The sequence below is a fragment of the Sphaeramia orbicularis genome, chromosome 24 (assembly GCF_902148855.1).
Source record: "Sphaeramia orbicularis chromosome 24, fSphaOr1.1, whole genome shotgun sequence".
NCBI classification, from domain to species: Eukaryota; Metazoa; Chordata; class Actinopteri; order Kurtiformes; family Apogonidae; genus Sphaeramia; species Sphaeramia orbicularis.
In genome coordinates, this window is record NC_043979.1 from 254391 (window position 1) to 276652 (window position 22262).

Consider the following 22262-nt stretch of genomic DNA (forward strand, 5'->3'; position numbering starts at 1 on the left):
CAAACACTGAGAAAGGGTATGAATTTAGAATTTAAAAAAACATGAGCAGGAGTGTACAACAGAGGTGTCCAACTCAATTTAGTTCAGGTTCCACATTCGGACTAATATGAATAAGAATCTATGAATAATATGAATATGATCTGAAGTGGGCCGGACCACTAAAATAATAATAACAATAATAATACTCCAAACCAGGGTTTCTGCAGGTATTAGCAAATCTAATTTAATGGTTTTTAATGCCTTTTTTAATGCTAATTTAAACACATTTAATGCCTACGTCCAACTGCAGATACAGTTTTATCTATAGTATAATATATTAGAGATGTAACCATTACTGGTATAACGATAAATGGCAGTAAAACTGCAGATGGTTAGTATTACCATTTACATTCTAATTATCATGATAACCGTGTTTGATTAACACACTTTTAGGGGAAAAAACCCTATGTAAAGATCTGCTTTTATGTCAAATATTTGAGTAGTTTGAATTTATTACAATTTTAATTTTCTATACCTAATATTTGGAACCAATATTCACTTTTAAAGTCTTTGAAAAGGTTCGTTAAGCATCTGTGTGTTATTTATGCAATAAATTATATACATTTTTCAAATTGGATTTTTTTTGTGTGTTTTTTGTCCTTTTGTTTTTATAGTAGGTTAAAGTGAAAAAAATAATAGACAGATGAAATAGATGAGGTCGTGCTGAAAAAACAGATCCCAAACATGGGTATAGTAAACATTTGTTTATATAGTATATAAAGGCCAAATCTACAGGACTGAAAAACGGACAAAATAGGCTCAGACCACTAAGGGTTAATATTGGAATGTTTCTGACACAGAAGGGACATTGGGACTGTTATTTTATTTGGGTTTTATTTATTTATTTGAAATATAACTTGGTTAAATTCTTTCAGTGTGTGTATCAGTACTTTTTGAACATTTTGAGCACAATTTCAATAATACCGCGATAATAATGATAACTGTGATATGAAATTTTCATCTGATTCCATGCCTAACTAACAGATGCAGGTAGATGGGCTGAATACCATTGCAGGAGTGTGAATGGACGCGGTGAACTCCGACACCAGAAGCCCCGCCTTTGCTGCGTCCTGGGCGATCTCCATTTTGTAGGGTTGAAGCTTGTCTTGAAGCAGCGTTTCAATCCGCTCTGTGATCTGTCAGTACAACCACAACATGTTTAAAAGCCGTACTGCTGCGTCTGCTCTGAGCGTTAGCGCTGCCATTCTGTTCCTCACCTGCAGAGCGTCATCACGCAGCTGGAAAACCTGGAGCTGGACTCGGGCCTTGGAGAAGGTCTGCTGCCACATCAGCTCCACTTTCTCCACAGTGGCAGTTATCCTGTAACAGACAACAAAACCAAAGACTGTTAAAGGAAAGAGCCAAACGAAGTCACAGAGCACAATTAACCCTTTGATGCATGAATTATCAGAACCTTAGTCAAGATTTTTTTTCCTGAGTGTTTTTATTCCTCTTTAGGCATAAAAAAACCATGTGATTGAATTTTTTTTTTAATGGACCTGTTTTTTGATGGAGTTACAAAAACGTCCACTCAGCTGAACACCATGTGTTTAATTCTTGAAACAAAGAAACACGTATTTAAAACACAATAACAGAAAGTAATATACTGTGTGAAAACTATGAAAAAAAAACATTTTTAATGCAGCTAATCTGATGTTTTCTCACACTTGAACATACTCTAATACTAATTATTACTCACTTCATGGAGATAATATGCAAAAATAAATACTGTGTATGAAAACTGTTAATTACAGTCTAATAACAACTGGCAATTGATTTACACAAACATGTTAATGATAATAACCTTGATCTGCACTAACAAAAACTAACCAAATGACCAAAACTAGAATTGAAAAAACATTTTCGTTAACTGAAATAAATAAAAACTACAATTAAAAGAAATAAAACATAACTAAATGATACTGTATTGTGTGTTTACAAAACTAACTAAAACGGATGAAATTCCCTTCGTTTTCGTCTTTGTCAGCGTTGGATTGATACGAAATCGATTTCTTTGTCTCTCTCAGTTTTCTGTGCCGTCTCCATACGACACTTTTTGCTCCGTCACTTGTGGTTTCCAGTCGTCTTCTGGTCCCCACTCTACCTGGAAACATGGAGACTAAAGTTGGGAGAAAGCAGCAGAGTCCTGTCTGGGAGTTATTTGAATACGACCACAGAGGAGAAAAGAGACCACTGAACTACAACTAAACTACAACTAAGCATTTAGAAAAAAATGAAAACTAATGAAAACTATCAAACCTGCTCTAAAAATGAATTAAAACGAACTGAATTACAGAAAAAAAGCCAAAACTAAATAAAACTAAACTATAATGAAAAATCCAAAACTATTAGAACCTTGGTTCAGATCAGGTTTATCAAGAACAGCGCAGTTACAGTAATGGTCTGAATGTCAGTGTATTATGGGATGGTAAATGAGTGTCCACTGTGTTGGCTGATATGGAACTAAAACAACAAAACCCATGAATATACAAGAGAACAGCTGGAGGAGAACTGTCCACTGGAGTGAACACTATGCATGAAAGGGTTAAATGCAATAACTGAACATTCATCCACCTTCAGTAAAAAGCCTGATTTTTGGAAACCATTTTTTTTTTTTTTTCATTTAACCCGTAAAGACCCAGAGCTACTTTTGGGTCAGATTCCAAATGATTTTTTCTGTATATTTAACTTTTCCAAAGTGATTTATCATCATTAATCATAATATTATCCTCTGTATTTTGCATTTTTCCAGTGAACATCAGGTATTTTCCTATATTTAATTCACTGACCATGTATATCAGGGCTGTCAAACTCATTTTGGTTCAGGTTCCACATTCAGCCTAATATGATCTAAAGTGGGCCAGACCAGTAACATAATGACTTAATAACCTATAAATAATGAAAATCCAAGTTTTTCTTTTTGTTTTAGTACAAAACCCCCCCAATTAAATTATGAAAATATTTACATTTTACAAAAAAGATGTGAATAACCTGAAAAAACAGGAATTTCATTTGAAAAATTAGCACAATTTTAACAATATTATGCCTCAACTTATTATTTATACATGTACATTTACACACAGTTACATGAACATTTGGTAACAGGCAGAATATTATTAAAATTTTTAAGTTAGGGTTAGGGAACTTTTGAGTGAAAAAAGTAAATTTCGTCATGAAAATGTTTACATCTACGAATTGTACTTGAACATAACATGAAGAAATATGACCAACTTGAAAAAATAAGTGCAACGTTAACAATATTACACGTTAGTTTATCATTTCAACATGTGAATCACAACTTGCAGATCACAGTGGATCTACAAATACACAAAACATTAAACAGGGAGAATAATATCAAAATTCCACATACTTCTCTTAAAACATTTCAGATATTCACATTTTTTTGTAAAAGCCTGGTCTGTAAATGTCAACATTTTCATGTATTTTTACTTTTTTTTTTTTACACTAAAACAAAAAGACAAACTAACAGTTTTCATTATTTATAGGTTTTTATGATAGTATTTTACTGGTCTGATCCACTTTAGACTGAAATGACCTAAAATGATTTGAACATCCTTGATTGTTAATATCTTCAGTGTAATTTTTGTTTTGTTTTTTAATTTAGTTTTTATTGGAAAAGGAGCAAAAATATCTCAGCATTACCATTCATACATATGATATCTATTAGAGTCCTTTTTGTATTTCTTATTTTATACATACAAAATTGTCAAACAGAAAAAAATAAATAAAAAAACTAACATGAACTGAGTGCTTACAGTTTTGTTACTTCTCAAAAAAAAAAAAAAAAAAAAAAAAAGACGATCACAGCTTTCAATCCCTCTGGGTTCTTTAAACATTACACGTTTATGCAGAAGTAAAACGTAAGCCAAGAATAAAGACAGGGAGGTTATGAAGAAGACATTTTTAGATGAGTGATACAAGTTGTGGGTGGCTAGAGGATACAAACTGAATCCATTTGTCCCAAATATGGTCAAATTTATCCCTCTGGATTTTGACAGTAAATCCATTTTTCCATTTTGAAAATTTGCCAGATGGTCTGGTAGCAGTCTGCTAATGCTGGTGGAGTTGCCTTTAACCACCTTCTTGTAATAGATTTCTTGCTGGCTGCTAAAAGCGCCTGTAATAATTTTGTATCCTCCCTCCGTTCTAGTACTGACACATAATTTTTGCATTTCATAAATTCATCCCAGGGGCTGGATTGAACCCTTTGGCGGGTCCGGATTTGGCCCCTGGGACGCATGTTTGACACCTGTGATGTAGATGTTCATTAAAGCTCAGATTAAAGTTAAGGGTTATTATATTATTAAGTGATTTAACACCATTTATTATAATATTATCCTCAGTATTTTGCTTTTTTTTTTCAGTATAAATCCTGTATTTTTCTATATTCAATTCACTGATCATGTAGAGCACAGGTGCCAAACATGTGGCCCAGGGGCCAAATCCTGCCCGCCAAAAGGTCCAATCCGGCCTGTGGGATGAATTTGTGAAGTGCAAAAATTACACTGAAGAAATTAACAATCAATGGTGTCAAAATCCTTTTAATTCAGGTTCCACATACAGATGAATATGGACCAGTTAGGTTTCAAGTGGATCAGAACAGTAAAATATCATAATAACCAATAAATGACAACTGCAAATTTTCTCTGTTTTGGTGTTAAAAAAAAAAAAAATTGTATGAAAATGTTTACATTAACAAACTATACTTTTACAAAAAATTTGAATAACTTGAACAAATATGAACAACATAAAATGTCTTAAGAGAAGTAAATGCAATCTTACCAACATTCTGTTACTAAATGTTCTGTGTGTTTGTAGATCCACCGTGACCTGTAAGTTATGAGGTACACATGTAAATGATAAACAGAGGTAGAGTAGTTTTTAAATTGCACTTATTTTTCTTAAGACATTTCAAGTTGTTCCTATTATTCAGATTTTTAAGGAAACTTTGTAGATGTAAACATTATCATAATTTAATTTCACTTTTTTCACTGTTATTATTTTACTGGTCCGGCCCACTGGAGATCATATTGGGCTGAGTGTGGAACTGAACTAAAATGAGTTGGACAGCCCTGATGTAGATGTTCATTAAAGCTCAGATTACAGTTGATTCTTCTTCTATCAGAAACAGAGAAAACTGAATAAACCGTGTGTTTTTCAGTCCAATCTGTCATTAACTGAACATAAACCCAGCGTGTCCATCCACTGGCACTGATCCAACTGCATGGGTTTGACTGGAGAATCAGTGTTGGAGAAGATGACGGTGTTTCCACAGAGGGAGAACCCTTTTAAGTTTCCCTTGAATGAATGAATGAATTTATTTATTTTTGGTTTTACATCAATCATTGTACTTAGTGCACTAATCGTAATAAACATAAAAACCAAAAAAGAAGTAGGCTAGAAGCAAAAGCTTATGTTTTTTTGCCTGTCCTTTTCACCTAACACACTGCTCACATCAATCTAAATGTGTACAGCATCGAGCATTCACATCATAATGATTTTAAAAAATAAAGTAAAATCAACAACAACAAAAAACCTATCTACCATGTCAATTCAATATTTTATTTGCTTAAGGCACTTTTTTTTTTTTTAAACTTCGCCAAAGGAGTCAATAACTTAAATGCATCATCAGGTCCATCTCATAATTTGACACCCACAGTCCCAGTCCATCCAAGGTTCTAATAGTTTTGGATTTTTCATTCTAGTTTAGTTTTTAGTTTTGACCTTTTTTTCTCAGTTAGTTTTAATTTGTTTTTAGAGCAGGTTTGATAGTTAGGGACCGAGCCGAAAGGTAAGGCCCTCTCACACAGTGAGAGGCCTTGCCTGCAAGCAAGGCCCTATTGTTTTTCGTTCGTTTTTATATTATTATTATTATTATTTTTCCGTGACGCTTTAAACTGGAATTTGCCCCCCTAAACATGCTCAAAAACTCACCAAATTTGGCACACATGTCAGGCCTGGCGAAAAATTTGATAAAATGTAAAAATTAACCCCATAGGTGCCAAAATGGCCTCTCTAGCGCCACCTATGTGAAAAAAATGGGAAAAGCCCTAGTGGCCACTAGGAATGTCGTACAGACATGAAACCAGTGCCAAAATTCTTGTTGGATGAAGCACTACAAATCATCCACTGACACTTATGACCTAACTCCAACAGGAAGTTCGCAATATGCCTTTCAAAATAAAATTTCTAAAACTAACTCCGATGACACCGTTTGTCATATTGACTTCTAAATAGCATCAAAAGATAGAGTGAAACCTCCTCAAAAAAGTGATCTCTCACTTTTTCTGGAACTGTCTTAGTTTTTTTTTTTACAAGCCCGCAAAGTTGTGATGTTTGGAACTCATTTTTCACTTTGCAGTTTTTCCTGACATGTGACATATCTACACGTTCATGGGACTCAGCACAATGCTCACATGCAAAAATTTTTGAGATAGGATGTACGGTTGTTGATTTATAACAATTCTTTTATTTTCATACTTTTTCCACTTTAGACTGCCATTTGACCCCCTTAACATGCTCCAAAACTCACCAAATTTGCCATGTATGTCATGGCTGGTGAACACTTTCATACAATATCAAAAATTAACCCCTTGGGTGCCAAAATGGACTCTGTAGCGCCACCTATGTACTAAAAAACACACAAAATCTGCCCTAGCAGCCAGTAGGAATGTCACAGAAACATGAAACAAATGGCAAAATGTTGGTCTGATTGAGCCCAACAAATCATACACTGACACTAATGAGCTAACTCCAACAGGAAGTTGGCAATCTGCCTTTGAAAGTTACTCTACGTTTCTGCAATTACTGCTTATTCATTTCAGAGTTTTGACATAAAAGTTAGACCTCATTGAATTCCCACAAGTCTGCAGAATCCAAAAGTGAAAGAATTTTTCAGATACGACCTACGGTTATGGAATTATAGCGATTTTTTGAAGACTATGTTTAGTTTCACTTTTCCAAATGGCAAAATCCCTATAAAAGTCTTGCTGGTGCACATTTTCACATGTCTCTCTGTAGTGCAGTGGTTCATGTAGCTGCCTGTGGAGCCAAAGGACCCTGGTTCAAGTCCCAGGTAATCTAAAAGTTTTTTTTTTTTTTTTTTTTTATTTTAAAACAGGTTTTACTGCATTGTATTGTGGATATTGGAAATTTTGCACACATTCAAAAGTACACGGAGTACATTTTTTCAAAATAAAACCAAAATTAAGAATAATACAAAATGTCTATTACATAACTTCTTTTCATTTTTATGACCAAACGCTCAACTGTTTGTACAATGTTTCTTCATTCAAAAGTACTCTTTCTCACAGACACACATCCTCACACAATAGGGTTTTTCCAAAATAAAAGCCTTAAATGTGGTAAATCATCACTTTTATACTCACTTATTCATACAATTTCAATTAATTTTTCAAACTGATTCTTTCTCTCACATTAAAAACAAATGCACATACACACAGTAGGGTTTCCAAAATAAAAGTCTCATTTTAAAGGTGATGGTGGTTTCAGCAGAGGGTCACTGGTGTTCTGTACAGATGTAAGGAGGACAGACACTAAAGGATGGGAACTGGTATGGGGACGGACAGGTGTGAGTGGAGCTGAGGCGTCGACAGTCACGGGTGGCGGATCGCGGGGGAGGCGGATCGCCCGGTGCGAGGTCCCGCCCAATGCTGCTTGCAGCTTTAATTTTTATTAGTTTTCGTTATTTTCTAAATGCTTAGTTGTAGTTCAGTGGTCTCTTTTCTCTTCTTCTCTGTCGTTGTATTCAAATAAATCCCAGACAGGACTCTGCTGCTTTCTCCCAACTTTAGTCTCCATGTTTCCAGGTAGAGTGGGGACCAGAAGACGACTGGAAACCACAAGTGAACACAAGTGACGGACCAAAAAGTGTCGTATGGTGCCGCTAGCTAAAATTGCTAGAGTGAAATAAATTGCTTTTGTATCAATCCGACATTGACAAAGACAAAAATGAAGGGAATTTTCTCCATAATTTTTATCCATTTTAGTTAGTTTTGTAAACACACAATACAGTATCAGTTAGCTATAGTTTTTTTCGTTTAATTTTAGTTTTTATTTATTTCCGTTAATGAAAGCCTTTTTACAATCCTAGTTTTCGTCATTTCGTTAGTTTTCGTTAACGATAATAACCTTGAGTCCATCTAGACTTCACATTTGTCCTCACTTTAATCCACTCACACATATGAAAATCTCTGAAATTCGAATTTCACTCACTTAATTCCAAGAACCATGAATGGTATTTGAGACAATACTATTAATACTACAGGAAAAAAAAAACAGCTTCAATAATTCTGTAAATCACAGGACCATTGCATTGGTCAGTGTAGGCTTTGAACCCCTTCTCCAAACAGCAGTTACAGCTGCAGGAGCAGTGCTGCTGTACTCTGGTACCTGTTGTAGTTCTGAAGCATGTTGAAGGCCGTGTGGGTGAAGAGGGCGGTGCCAGCCATGGCCTGGTAACACGCCTCCTTCTCTGGGTGACGGAGTTTATCCAACACCCTCTCACAGTGGCTCAGCAGCTCATCCAGACCCAGCTCCCTGTAAACACAGACATCCACTAGAACAGGGCCGTCCAACTCATTTAGGTTCAGTTCCACATTCAGCCCAATATGATCTCAAGCAGGCCAGACCAGTAAAATAATAACAGTGAAAAAGTGAAATTAAATTATGATAATGTTTACATCTACAAAGTTTCCTTAAAAATCCAAATGATAGGAACAACTTGAAATGCCGTAAGAAAAATAAGTGCAGTTTAAAAAAATATTCTGCTTCAGTTTCATTTACACATATACATTATAACTTACAGATCACAGTGGATCTACAAACACACAGAACATTTAGTAACAGAATATTGGTAAAATTGCATTTACTTTTCTTAAGACATTTCCATTAGTTCATATTTGTTCAGGTTGTTCAAATTTTTTGTAAAAGTATAGTTTGTTAATGTAAACATTTTCATATAATTTTACTTTTTTTTTAAACACCAAATCAAAGAAACTTTGCTGTTGTCAGTATTTGTAGGATATTGTGAGAATATTTTACTGCTCTGATCCACTTGAGAACTAATTGGTCTGTATGCGTCTGTGTGTGGAACCTGAATTAACACGATTTTGACACCATTGAGTGTTAATCTCTTCAGTGTAATTTTTGCATTTCACAAACTCATCCCAGGGTACTGGACCCTTTGGCGGGGCCGGATTTGGCCCCCGGGACGCATGTTTGACATCTGTGCATTAGAACAACAGCTGCTCATCACCAACATGTTCTGGTTTTGATAGAACACATTTTTAACGCAGTGTAATCCACAACTACTGAACGCCATGATAACTAGAAGCACTTGGAGAGCGCAGACCTCCGCCAAGGCTGATCAGTGGCCCCCCCACCCCCGATCACCACCAAAATTTTATCATTTCTTCTTCATCCCATTTCCAACAAACCCTGAAAATTTCATCCAAATCTGTCCATAACTTTTTGAGTTATGTTGCACACTAACGGACAGACAAACAAACAAACAAACAAACCCTGGCAAAAACATAACCTCCTTGGCAGAGGTAATAATGAGTCCTCTTCAATTCACTGACATCTGTGGAGAAGGTGAAAAAAGTGTTCCAACTAAAAACAAAAGACTCGACTTCAACCTTTTCATCACCGAGCCCATTTCCATCCACACTAATACTCAGATCATTATCAGATTATTATTGATCATGTAAACAGTCTAATCTGATCTGTTTGATCACATAACAGCAGTAATCTGATTATAATAAATCAGATTAACACACCTGGATTTGTCCCTGATTCTCTTGTATCTGGTGATTTATTTAGTTCTGTAACATCTGAGCATGTGGAAAAACTATTAAAATCATCAAAACTGAAGTTACGCAGTCAAACATGAGTTAAAGACAATAACAGGAAGTTTGATTCTACCATCACTATGTACGGACGAACTCCGATAATGGACTGGAACGTCTAAACCAGGATTTACGATTATCACATTTCTGAAGTGCATGTAAACACGTCAGATCTGATTATTATAATTATCTGATTTTAATGAACATGTAAACAGACTCAGTGTCTTTCTACCATTTCTGACAGTAGAACTGTGGGAGTGTGTTTTTTTTTTTTCCGATGGTAGATATTAGTGACGTAATAAACTGGTTATTTTAACCCTGCTTTGAATAAAGAAAGAAAAAAAAACAAAAAAAAACAAGCCTTGTGTTCAGCTACAGACTGGAGCTGTGGCTCAAAACACCTCAAAGTAAGTGACTGGACTAAAATTACTCTAAAAATGTGGCAGAAATTAAGACAGTCATCCAAGTTGCATCAACAAATTTGAGTTGTATCAAATATTTTTCTTTTACAAGGTTTTGAGCCAGCTATGTTAGATCCAGGCTTTGGGAAATGGTCTGACTTTGGGCTCAGTAAAGTGCACCATATTATAAAAGATGGTTGTTTGAAATCCTTTGAGCAGTTAAGAGATCCATTTCAGCTTCCCAATACAGATTTTTTCAGGTATCTTCAGCTGAGGAGCTTTTGGATAAATCATAAAGAGTGGAAGAAAGTCCTGAATCCATCACCAGTTGAAGAACTATTGGTAAAAATTCAACAAGGGAACAGACTTCCAAAAGCAATTAGCCAGTTTTACCAAGCACTTTCAAATTTTACATTAATAACACTTCTAACATAAAATGTAGAAGGGAATTGGAAATTAACCCACACATACCAGATGAGGTGTGGGCAGATACATGCTCTGAAGCCCATATGGTCACTAGTTCTAGTTCATGGAAAGAGGTCAAATGGAAAGTTGTCACAAGATTTTTCAAGACACCGGAGGTAATTCTAAAAATGAACCCTCTGAACCCCAACATCTGTTGATGAAATTGTGGGGCTCACTTAGGGAACCATACCCACATATTCGGGACGTGTCCTCAGATCAGACCTTTCTGGGATGATATATTTGTCACTGAACACAGTTTTCAACTAAAAGATTTAAAGTTTGCTATTTTACGTGTAATCCCAGAAAGTTTTGAGGGAAATAACCGAAAATACCTCTGATTTTACTAATGGCAGCCATTAAATGCATCACTATCAAGTGGTTGAAACCTGAACCCCAAACATAGAACATTTGGACTGAGAAAGTGAAGGAGATCTATCAGATGGAGCAAATTACATATGCATTTAGAATTCAGGGAGAGATATTTACTAAGAGATTGAGTCCCATGATTAAGCTTTTAATGCAATAAGCATTCAGAAGTGGTTGTATACGTGTTTTTTTTTTTTTGTTTTTTTTTTGTCATTCATGTTTCATATGTGATTAATTGTAATCAGTATCTACTGCAGATATACTTTTTTTTTCCATGTTTGCCATATGGGGATGTTTGATTAGATATGTTAATGTATGTAAAATGTCTTTTATATTTGTATGAGCAAAACCAAATAAAAAGTAAGTTTTAAGAACACCTCAAAGTGTCACTGGTCTCATAAATCCATGACTCTGTTAACGTTAGATCTTATCCATAGATCTCATCCATGATGATCATCATAACAGAAGCCATCTGACTGATATGAAAGCAACAGTTTTCACAAAACAGTAGTTTATTCAGAGAACTGAGACACTTCTCCACTGAGACCTTTTGAAGACACCAAAACCATGGCTGAGATTAGAAAGTTTTGACTTAAAACAGATTTGGTATTGAACTATGGCTGTCAGCTAGCTTACTAATTAGGCTAGCTAGCACAAAGTGTGTTTAAACAGTTATGCAAAGATAAAATTACTGTTCTCACATGAGTGTGTTTTAAAATTTACCAGCGTGATGGACACAGCCACACATTTATATCTCCACAAACACTCCATCACCTCATTAGTTCTCATATCTCATTATTTCTATAAGTTTGGTTAGCGCCACATGGTCTTTAGTTGCATTCAACATGCATGGTTTCGTTAATTTTGTATTTGTTTATTTTAATCATACTCTGCTTATATAACTGCACACATGAACAGTGTCAGGTGACAATTCCATTTTTTTGTTATATTAATCCTTTGTTGCTTTGTTGGAGTTACCGGGTGTGGTGGAGTGTCCTGTCCCCATTCTGATGTGGCAAAAAGGTGTGGCCAAGGGTGGAGCGGGATTAAATACTGCAGCCACCTCATCAGAACAAACCATGTACTGTGATGTCATGGGGGGGGGGGGGATCAATTTTACCAAAGCTTTAGTTGTAGTTAGGGATGTAACGATTACTGGTATAATGATACACGGCGGTAAAATTGCCGATGGTTAGTATTTTTGTTTAAATTCTAATTATCATGATAACCGTGTTTGATTTCTGCACTTTTAGGGGAAAAAACCCTATGTAAAGATCTGCTTTTATGTCAAATATTTGAGTATAGTTTTAATTTATTACAATTTTAATTTTCTATACCTAATATTTGGAACCAATATTCACTTTTGAAGTCTTTGAAAAGGTTCGTTAAGCATCTGTGTGTTATTTATGCAATAAATTATATACATTTTTCAAACTGGATTTTATAAATTTTTTGTGTTTTCTGGCCTTTTGTGTTTTTATAGTAAAATAATAGGCAGATGATATAGATGAAGTTGTGCTGAAAAAACAGATCCCAAACATGGGTATAGTAAACATTTGTTTTCTCTAGTATATAAAGACAAAATCAAAAGGACTGAAAAACGGCCAAAACAGGCTCAAACCACTACGGGTTAATATTTGAATGTTTCTGCAACAGAAGGGACATTGTGCCAATTATTTTATTTGATTTTTTTGTTGTTGTTGTTTTTTTGTTTTTTTTTTTAATACAACTTGGTTAAATTATTTCAGTGCGTGTATCAGTACATTTTGAACATTTTTAGCACAATTTCAATAATACCGCGATAATAATGATAACCGGGATAATTTTGGTAACAATAAGTGTGATATGAAATTTTTGTATCATTACATCTCTAGTTATAGTTGGTGTCCATTTTGTTTTCCCTTTTGTGTTGAATGGTTTGGCCAAACAACTATATACATTTCCCCTTTGTCTCATTTTGTTCGGTCAGTTTGTTTGATGTATCAGTTCATGTTCTCAGCTTCAGTTGCTATTATTTTGGGTACAGTTCTGTCATGTTGACCTCTTTTATATACATAATTGTTAAAACTATCATTTGTAACCATATTTGAATATCTTTTTGGGTGAATACAAACCCACAGTTAAACCTTTAAGTTGGTGTTCAGTGTTTTCACCATGTTAGTGTTAGCAGTATTTTAGGGAGCGTCATCCTTTATGTTACCATTCCAATCAATCAATAAATAAACAGACAGACAAGTAAAACAAGATGGCAGCATCCAAATACTAAAGACTTCAAAAATGGAAATGTAAAAACCTTCCAGCAGTCACATTCCTGTCTTTCCCATTTGCTCGAACATGTTCTTCAGTGTTTATCTAAAATGGTTTGAAAGTTATGAGTATCAGTTGCAACAAACTAATGTGTTTCAGTCACGTTCATTCTCAGTAGGGGTGTAAGAAAATATAGGTTCTGCAATATATCGCGATATTTCATTTCACAATACTGTATCGATATTAAAAAGTACTGTATCCATATTTTTAGGTATTTATTCAAATGCAGATATTGTGGAGGTTCATTTTTGTTTTTCTTTTTGGTTTATATTTTACTTATTCTTATTTAACACTCTTATTCAATAATGTTCGTTCCTTTGTTGGGACTGAACTCAAATACTGTTCTGATGTTAGTTGTGAACTAATAGAATATGAACATTTGAACAGGATCTGAAACTGGAATGTCTGTAAAACAGAATTTCAGTTTGAACACAAGAACATTTGATGATAGAACATTACATCCTGTTGGGATCAAATAAAAATGTGTTTAGTATTTGTGCAGATTTATGCTGTAATTCAATTTTTCCAGGAAATAATCATTTTAAAAAAGAAACAAAACCAATTTAAAAATTGCCTTATTAACACTATCATGATATATTGTGATATATCGTATCGTGATCCTAGTGTTGTGATTTGTATCGTATCGCCAGATTCTTGCCGATACACAGCCCTACAGACGATGGTACAGAATAGAGGTGGAATATTCCAGAACAGTAGTGATGTGTAAAAATGGGCTTTAGGGTTATGTGCGTTTGTGATGTAGCTTTAAAGTAGCAGAATGTCTGCAGTCCAAGCCCTACGGACCCTCAAATGCATTACTGATATAAACATCAGGCAGTCGTCAAAACAACCAAAGTAGTACACAGTCCAAGGCCTTCACACTAAACTACAGTGACCACAGTTCAGCTGCAGTGGAACAGTAAAGGCCTACAGCTATGACAGAGCAGGTAGTGCTAGTCTGACCTCCTCAGCTGCTGGAACTTGGCTTCACTGGTGGAGCAGAAGTGCTGGAGCTCCCTGAAGGTGGAGGGCATCGGCAGCTTGGACAAAACCTGCAGGCTGGAGATGCACGTGGGCAGACGCTGGACCACAGACAGGAAGTCCTGGACAAACACGTCGATCTCCTGGAAAACCCGACAAAAAAAGAGTGACTGGAAAAGGCTGAACCACTGCTAATCATTCAAACTGTCTGAGATTCAAAGTGCCACTTGGAATCGTTTGCATTAACTCCAGTGGAGGTTTAGTGTCAGTTGACATCACCATAATATTCAACCCAACATTTATTCCAGGTAGGGGTGTTCTGCAATATATCATGATATTTCATTTCATGATACTGTATCGATATTAAAAAGTACTGTATCGATATTTTTAGGTATTTATTCAAATGCAGATATGATGGAGGTTAATTTTTGTGTTTTGGTTTTCTTTATTGTTTATCTCTTATTTATTACTATTTAACACTGTTTTATTAAATAATGATTATTTCAATCATCCTAAAAGGACTTTTTACTGAGAGGCAGATGTTAGTTCCTTTGAAAACTAAGAGAATTAGAAAAATGTTGTGATATAGCAGTGATTCCCAACCAGTGTTCCGCGGCACATAATTGTGCCATGAGAAATCACCAGGTGTGGCACGGAAATTAATCCACTTTAATCTGATTGGTTCTGTAATAGCAGCTTGATATAGATACATACGATTGCACACACCAATGATCCACTCTACAACAAGAGTCTACTGTTTCCCTTTGCAAAATGAAAGTGAACCGGCCCCGCTGCGGTGCGTTCTGTTGATAAAGCCCCCCTTCACTAGTAATGTGCAGATTAGCGAGCTACCGTGAACCCCAGGTATTGGCTTGGGGCGGGGGGCACATGCCTCCCATACTATTATACAATGGACCACAATCTGTCAACCGTGGGTCCGTCTGAGGGGTCGCTGATGAACCCCTCTCAGCTTTCTTGTTCCAAACACCCCACATCTTGTGCTCCCTTGATGTGCCCCCCGCCCCCCAGGAGAGTGTCCGGTGGAGGAGCCTAGTCGGGGCCTAGTCGGCTGGAGAGTCAGCTTGTGACCACATGGTTGCTGGTTCGACTCCCTGGACTGTCAGAGTTGTTGGCTGATGTGCCCTTGAGCATGGCACTTAACCCCCATTTGCTCCCCGGGCACCTAATATGGCGAGCCCACTGCTCCTAGCACGCACTGTGTGTGGTGCATGATTAGAGATGGGTTAAAGGCAGAAGACAGATTTCAGTGTGTGGTGCTTGTTTACGTGTATGAACCCCTACTGACCAAAAATAAAGATTCTTCTTCTTTAATTCTGGAAGACAAAGCTCTTTCAGTTCTGTTCCCTTTCTCCAAAACCTACTGTATCCATGTGAGGCGGGCTTTTCAAACATGACTGATGGAAAGACGAAGAAAAGAGAGAGACCCAGAGCTGTTGAGGAAGATTTGTGTGTCTTTGTTCAATTCCTGTAAGAATATCAGCTTTGTGTTCAACTAAACAGGCCCAGGTTTCACACTGAGAACACTGAGACTAGATTTAAATTATATTTCAATAAATATACTTTTTGTGACTCTTTTGTTTGGTGGTGTGCCTTGTGATTGTTCGAATGTAAAATATGTGCCGTGGCTCAAACAGGTTGGGAAACACTGTGATATAGCATTAGATCCTGTTCTGAACAAATAAAATGTGTTTAGTATTTGTACATACTTATGGTGTAATCCAATTCTTCCAGGAAATAAAAAAATTAAAATAAAAAAAAAAAACCCAAACATACAAAAAAATTGCCTTTTTAACAGTATCATGATATATTGTGATATATCCTATCATGATCCTTGTATTATGATTTGTATCGCATCGCCAGATTCTGGCTGATACACAGGCCTAATTCCAGGTCTGTTAAACATGGGGTTGTAGCATCCTAAACAGGCTTCCTTTAACCCTAGACGGATAATGAATACTGTCAGCGTGGCCCAATGCCCCGGCTGAACATGACAGAATGTATAAATTAATGGAAAGAAGGGCTCCTTTCACTTGTTAATCAGGTCAGCTGATTCCAGCAGGCATTTGCACAAGCTTCACCAAGGTAACAAACAATGGACGTGGGCCGCTTGGACGGACCTCATGAATGGAATCACAAATGAAAACATCTTCTGACTGTGTGTGCAGCTCGACAGCAGCATGCTTTCCATCACAAAGGGCTCCGATTTTGCGGGCCTAAATATGTGCCGGGGTTTTGCCTTCGTACAGTGTCACATAAACAGAGTGTATTTGTGCTACTACTGAGCAGGACAATGCTCACTTTGTTTGGAACCTTCTAGTTGGACTAGGACTAATCATAAGACTGCTTCACAAGTCTTTTCTTTGGATCATTTATGAACTTTCACAAAACTGGCCAGAATTAAAAATTGCAAATAAAATATAGTAAATTTTGTAGTAGATTAATATGTTTAAATGCACAATAGTGCGACCTACATTCCAAAAAAAACATTGTAACATGCAAATAAAAACAGAATGCACTTTTGGCAGTCTATATTTAAATTTCTTTCTGATGTAACAGGGTCTGATATTGAACCTGAGTCAACAATTGCAATATTTGGCATTACATTACATTCTTTTAACTAAAAATCTAATATCCCTCACCACTCTTGTAGCTCATAGACCAGGGGTCGGCAACCCGCAGCTCCAGAGCCGCATGCGGCTCTTTCATCCTTCTGTTGCGGCTCTGCGTGGCTTGGGAAAATAAATTATAAGTGTCCGATTGAAGTGTATGTTATTTGTCTCAAAAACGTGTATCATGTCTTCTTATTAAGTCAAAGTTTTTAACTTCTTTCTTCAGACCTTGTGCAATTTCGGTGATCAGCATTCGCCTTCTTCAGAGACGTTTGACAGCACTTGACGTGTCAGCCGGCATGTGCAGAATGCCCTGCGACACCAAAACTGCACAATATCTGAACAAAGTATTTTATTTGTGTTTGTTCGTTTGTTTAATTGTAGTTGTAAATTGTAAGATTATTGTGATCTCGAAATATTAAAATAAAATTATATATATACAGGGTGGGGAAGCAAAATTTACAATGAACATTTAGTTTTTTCTCAGCAGGCACTACGTCAGTTGTTTTGAACCCAAACATATATTGCTGTCATAATCATACCTAACACTATTATCCATACCTTTTCAGAAACTTTTGCCAATATGAGTAATCAGGAAAGCAAACGTCAACGAGTGTGTGACTTGCTGAATGCACTCGTCACACCAAAGGAGATTTCAAAAATAGTTGGAGTGTCCATAAAGACTGTTTATAATGGAAAGAAGAGAATGACTATGAGCAAAACTATTACCAGAAAGTCTGGAAGATACTATTAAAGAAGAATGGGAGAAGTTGTCACCCCAATATTTGAGGAACACTTGCACAAGTTTCAGGAAGCGTGTGAAGGCAGTTATTGAGAAAGAAGGAGGACACATAGAATAAAACCATTTTCTATTATGGACATTTTCTTGTGGCAAATAAATTCTCATGACTTTCAATAAACTAATTGGTCATACACTGTCTTTCAATCCCTGCCTCAAAATATTGTACATTTTGCTTCCCCACCCTGTATCTATCTATCCATGTGCACCTCGGTGCAACGGCACCGAGGTGTGCCGCCGCACCACCGAGGTGCGCCACGGCACCAAGCCGTGGTACCAGTAAAATCGCTGTATAAGCCGCGTCGGAGTATAAGCCGCAGTGTTTAAAGTGTGGGGAAAAAGTAGCGGCTTATATTCTGGAATTTACGGTATATATAGGCTAACATTTTCATTTCAGATGTCAAAAAGTGTTTGCGGCTCCCAGTGTTGTCTTTTCCGTGGAAACCGGGTCGAAATGGCTCTTTGAGTGCTAAAGGTTGCCGACCCCTGTCATAGACTAATACTACTAAAATGGAAAGATAAACAACCTCCAGCATTTAAATCTTGGTTTCTGGATCTTTTACATCATTTAACATTGGAAAAAATTTGATATTCTATTAAAGGATGTGCCAGTACATTTTTCAGTACCTGGCAACCTGTTCTGTATCACATAAAAGAGGTCGATCCCTCACTTATTCCAGAGGAGTCTTACTAATATGAGTCTGTGACTAATATCTGTGTTCCTTATTTATTTTTCTTCAATTTTTTTTTCAGTTTGTAGCTTATTTTTTATTATTATTATTGTCAATTATCTTTTTTTTTTTTGGTGCAACAGGGTGTGAATGTTCATGGGTTTGGGTTAAAAAAAACAAAAAACAATGACTGTATTATGCTTTCTGTGACTAGATATGTATTAAAAACACTTTGAACAAAAAAAAATAACATAATGCAATGATTGGCAAATCTCAAAAATGCATATTTTCACAATAAAACACATAAAATGTTTATATGCGAGAAAATCGTCATTATGGAGTTTATGGCAGTAATAGGTCTACAAAAAACTGGGACAGCTGCAACAAATGAATGGAAAAGTAACTGGGACGATAGATCATATCAATTAGATTTCACTGAAGTTTCTGAAAATCAGGAAAAATGCCTAGATTACATTACTCTGGAAATAAGTTTTAGAAAAAGTATTTTTGAGTGATGTTTTGTCTTCTTTCCATGTAGTCTGAGTGAATAAAGCAATCCATCTATGGTAAAATAAATTTTAAAAAAAACAGTGGTTCCAGGCTCAACAAACTCCGCCCCCCACACGTATTGTAGCTTATTTTGGCCTCGATCCAGCTGATGCCATCACGTTTATGTATGTGCTGATGTCATATTAATAGTCTCTATATATGTGCCAAGTTTGAAGTAAATTGAAACAAAATTGATGTTTTTATAGACGTGTGAAATTTCGCCCATTATAAGTAAAAGGGGAAAAAAAAAGATTTAAAAGATTGATTCAAAAAATTGGAACTTTGACCTACTTTTCCCAAAATGTAAAGAGATCTATTCTGGGTCAGTGGTAATCTATAAACCCAATTATGTATGGTATGAATTTAACCAATAGTTTTGCTGCAAAAGTGTTAACAACTAAACCCCTTCAGGGGGCAGGGTAAAGATCTATTAAACTGATTGAAAATCCCTCAAACTGAGGAAAAAGACTGAAATACTCTTTTACAGGTTGTTGAAAGATGTGAATAATCCTAGACCAGTGGTTTCCAACCTTTTTTGGCTTGCGACCCCATTTTAACATCACAAGTTTCTGTTGGCCCCAGACACTCAAAATGGAGACATTTTTTTGTTGCTAAAATTAATTTGTTTAAGATCATGTAATAGTTTCCTGTACTATGTTGCAAATAAACGTTAATGTTAGAGGACATTTAGTCTATATAATGTATATTATTGTGGACGGAGGCAGAAAAGCCAGGTGTAGATTACTGCACAAAGGGAGAATGTGATTTTCCTTGGTCAGGATCTGTCCAGTCAGTCCAGCTGTGATTTACAAGGAGGACAATTAATACTGAACAAAGAAGAACTGAAACTATGAATATGAAAGAGCTGCAGCATCTGAAACTGACCACAATGAACATTTGACACAGAAATAGAACCACAGTGCTGCAGTTTCACACTCTGTTTGTCATGTCTTTTATAGATTGGGATTGCCTCTGTCAACTCACCTTATATTTATTTTAATGCGCGTATGACCCTGGGTCATTTTGTCTTATTTATATGTATACGTTTCTGTTTAGTGTGTGTGTGTTCTCCCTCGTCCTGTAGGTGTGCTGTGCCCTTTTATGTCTGTCTGTGTTACAGGAAGCCGATTGGTGGAGCATGATTGCCTGGCCCCTTTAAAAATGGCCCTAGATCTTCAGTTCATGCTCTCTCTCTTGCCTCCTGCCAGCTCTCAACCGTGTGTTCTTGCATGTGATCGTCAGTCGTGTGTTTGAGTGTGACTTTTGTATTTGTATATAGTTGTAAATATAATATTTTTGTAATTCGATCCTTTTTCTGGTAGGGGAGGTCGGCTCTTTTGTTTTTCCTGTTTTCTTCTGTTTTTGGTTAGGGAGTTAAGGTTAGTTTTCTGTATTTTATTTCTTGCATTTATTTTGAGTAGGTAATTTAGTTTGAACTCAGAAGAAGATATTTTGTTGTTGTTTTAGCCGCACCCCTTCCCTAACCCTTCTTTAGTTGATTTAAAATAAATACTGTGAACTTCAGTTTTTTTTTTTGACTGACGTGTGTGCTGGGAGCTGGGAGGGGACAAAAGTAGAGCATATTATGTTCACCCTGGTAAACCCTAGGCTGGGGCGTAACAGTACGTTTTTATTTCTTTTTTATCAATTATTAGAAATTTCAGGTGACCCCATTTGAATTCCAGGCGACCCCATGTGGGGTCCCGACCCCAGGTTTGAAAAACAGGACCAATGGCCCTGTATCTTATCGAGCAAATTAAAAGCTTTGGGAAATGTATCCAGATGCCATTTATTATCACCCAGTTCTGTGTATTTTTTCTATTACAGAAATAGCCCATGTTTTGGTCAAATTCCAATCAGATCTGTAAAAAATTCAAATTCCAACTTGATATCATTGATACTGATTTATTGGATCAATCCACTTCCTATCTATTATAAAGGGAAAATTTTTCAAAGTCGCACCAAATCCAGAATCGGATCCGGATTGAAATAATTTCACTAACTTTTGTTGACATCATCATAAAGAAGCTGTATACCAAGTTTGAAGTCAATAGGAATTGTAGTTTCGGAGAAGAAGACGATTGAAATTTTTGTAATGGATGACAGACGACAACAATTAGCTTACAGCCTGTCGGCCGATAAGCTAAAGAACACTGTCCTAGAACATTATGTCCACCTGGGGAACCCTGCTGGTTCACCTGCTACTACGTGTTCTACACAGTCCAAGGAACGAACACTTCTACATATCTAAAGAAACAGAGTATGTAGATCCCAATGCATTTGAAATATAGTTACTAAGACGGTTATTTACCTTAATGAAGGCCACCCAACTCTGGTGACAGTACATAAAATAACCACCCACGACGCCGGTAACTGGCTCCGGTCAATGTAGTTGGACAGTTCAAATATCTCCTTCAGCAGAACTTTCTGTAGAAACAACATGAGTAGGACTGGTACTGACTGAAGTCCAGTTTCAAACAGTCATCTGTAAATACACTCTGTTAGATTTACACTCTTAAATTTACCCTGAAAAATACTGTGTACATCTTGGACGAAGCCAGTAGTTTCAGTAAGAGCTTCCCAACATCCTTCTTTTTGGGCTGAATAATGTACACACTGTGGACCGCCTCTTCTGGGACCTGGAACAGGGAAGAAAAGAAACTAAAAATACATACACGCATCATACTTTCTAAGATTTATTTCAAAGGAGACAAAGTAAATAAGAACAAAGAAGAACCTGTTCGTCAAATTAAAACAGCACAATGTAGTGAAGAAATTAAAAAAAAAAAAAAAAAAAAAAAAAAAAAAAAGACACTGATAAAAACAGTATAATGCAGGGGGTGTCAAACATATGGCTCGTGGGCCAAAACCAGCCCTCCAAATGGTCAAATCCAGCCTGTGGGATGAATTTATGAAATACAAAATTTACATTTAACAATCATTATAGATCTTAACAATCAAGAAGGTGTCAAGCTAATTTTTAATCCCACTCACTTTTCATTTTCAAGTTGTTCAGGACCAGTAAAATACATAACAATAACCTACAAACAATGACAACAATTTGTAGTGTGAAACGTAACCCATTACATGATGAAAAGTTTCCTATTACAAACTATCCTTTCACCAAAAAATGTGAAGAACCAACCAAAAATAACCTGAAATTT

General features: G+C 36.2%; 1 protein-coding gene across 1 annotated transcript in view; it reads right to left on the bottom strand.

Annotated features, from left to right (window-relative positions):
* LOC115414902 (uncharacterized) overlaps positions 1 to 21746 on the bottom strand; it is a 47563-nt gene extending 25817 nt beyond the window's left edge. The window contains exons 1-6 of the mRNA XM_030128264.1: positions 21624 to 21746; positions 21410 to 21525; positions 14432 to 14592; positions 8473 to 8619; positions 1257 to 1359; positions 1047 to 1175 (exon numbers count right to left, since the gene is read on the bottom strand). Of these exons, the coding sequence (XP_029984124.1) occupies positions 1047 to 1175; positions 1257 to 1359; positions 8473 to 8619; positions 14432 to 14592; positions 21410 to 21445 (576 nt within the window). The 5' untranslated portion in view covers positions 21446 to 21525; positions 21624 to 21746. The remainder of the gene's footprint in view (positions 1 to 1046; positions 1176 to 1256; positions 1360 to 8472; positions 8620 to 14431; positions 14593 to 21409; positions 21526 to 21623) is intronic.
* Positions 21747 to 22262: the final 516 nt, after the last annotated feature.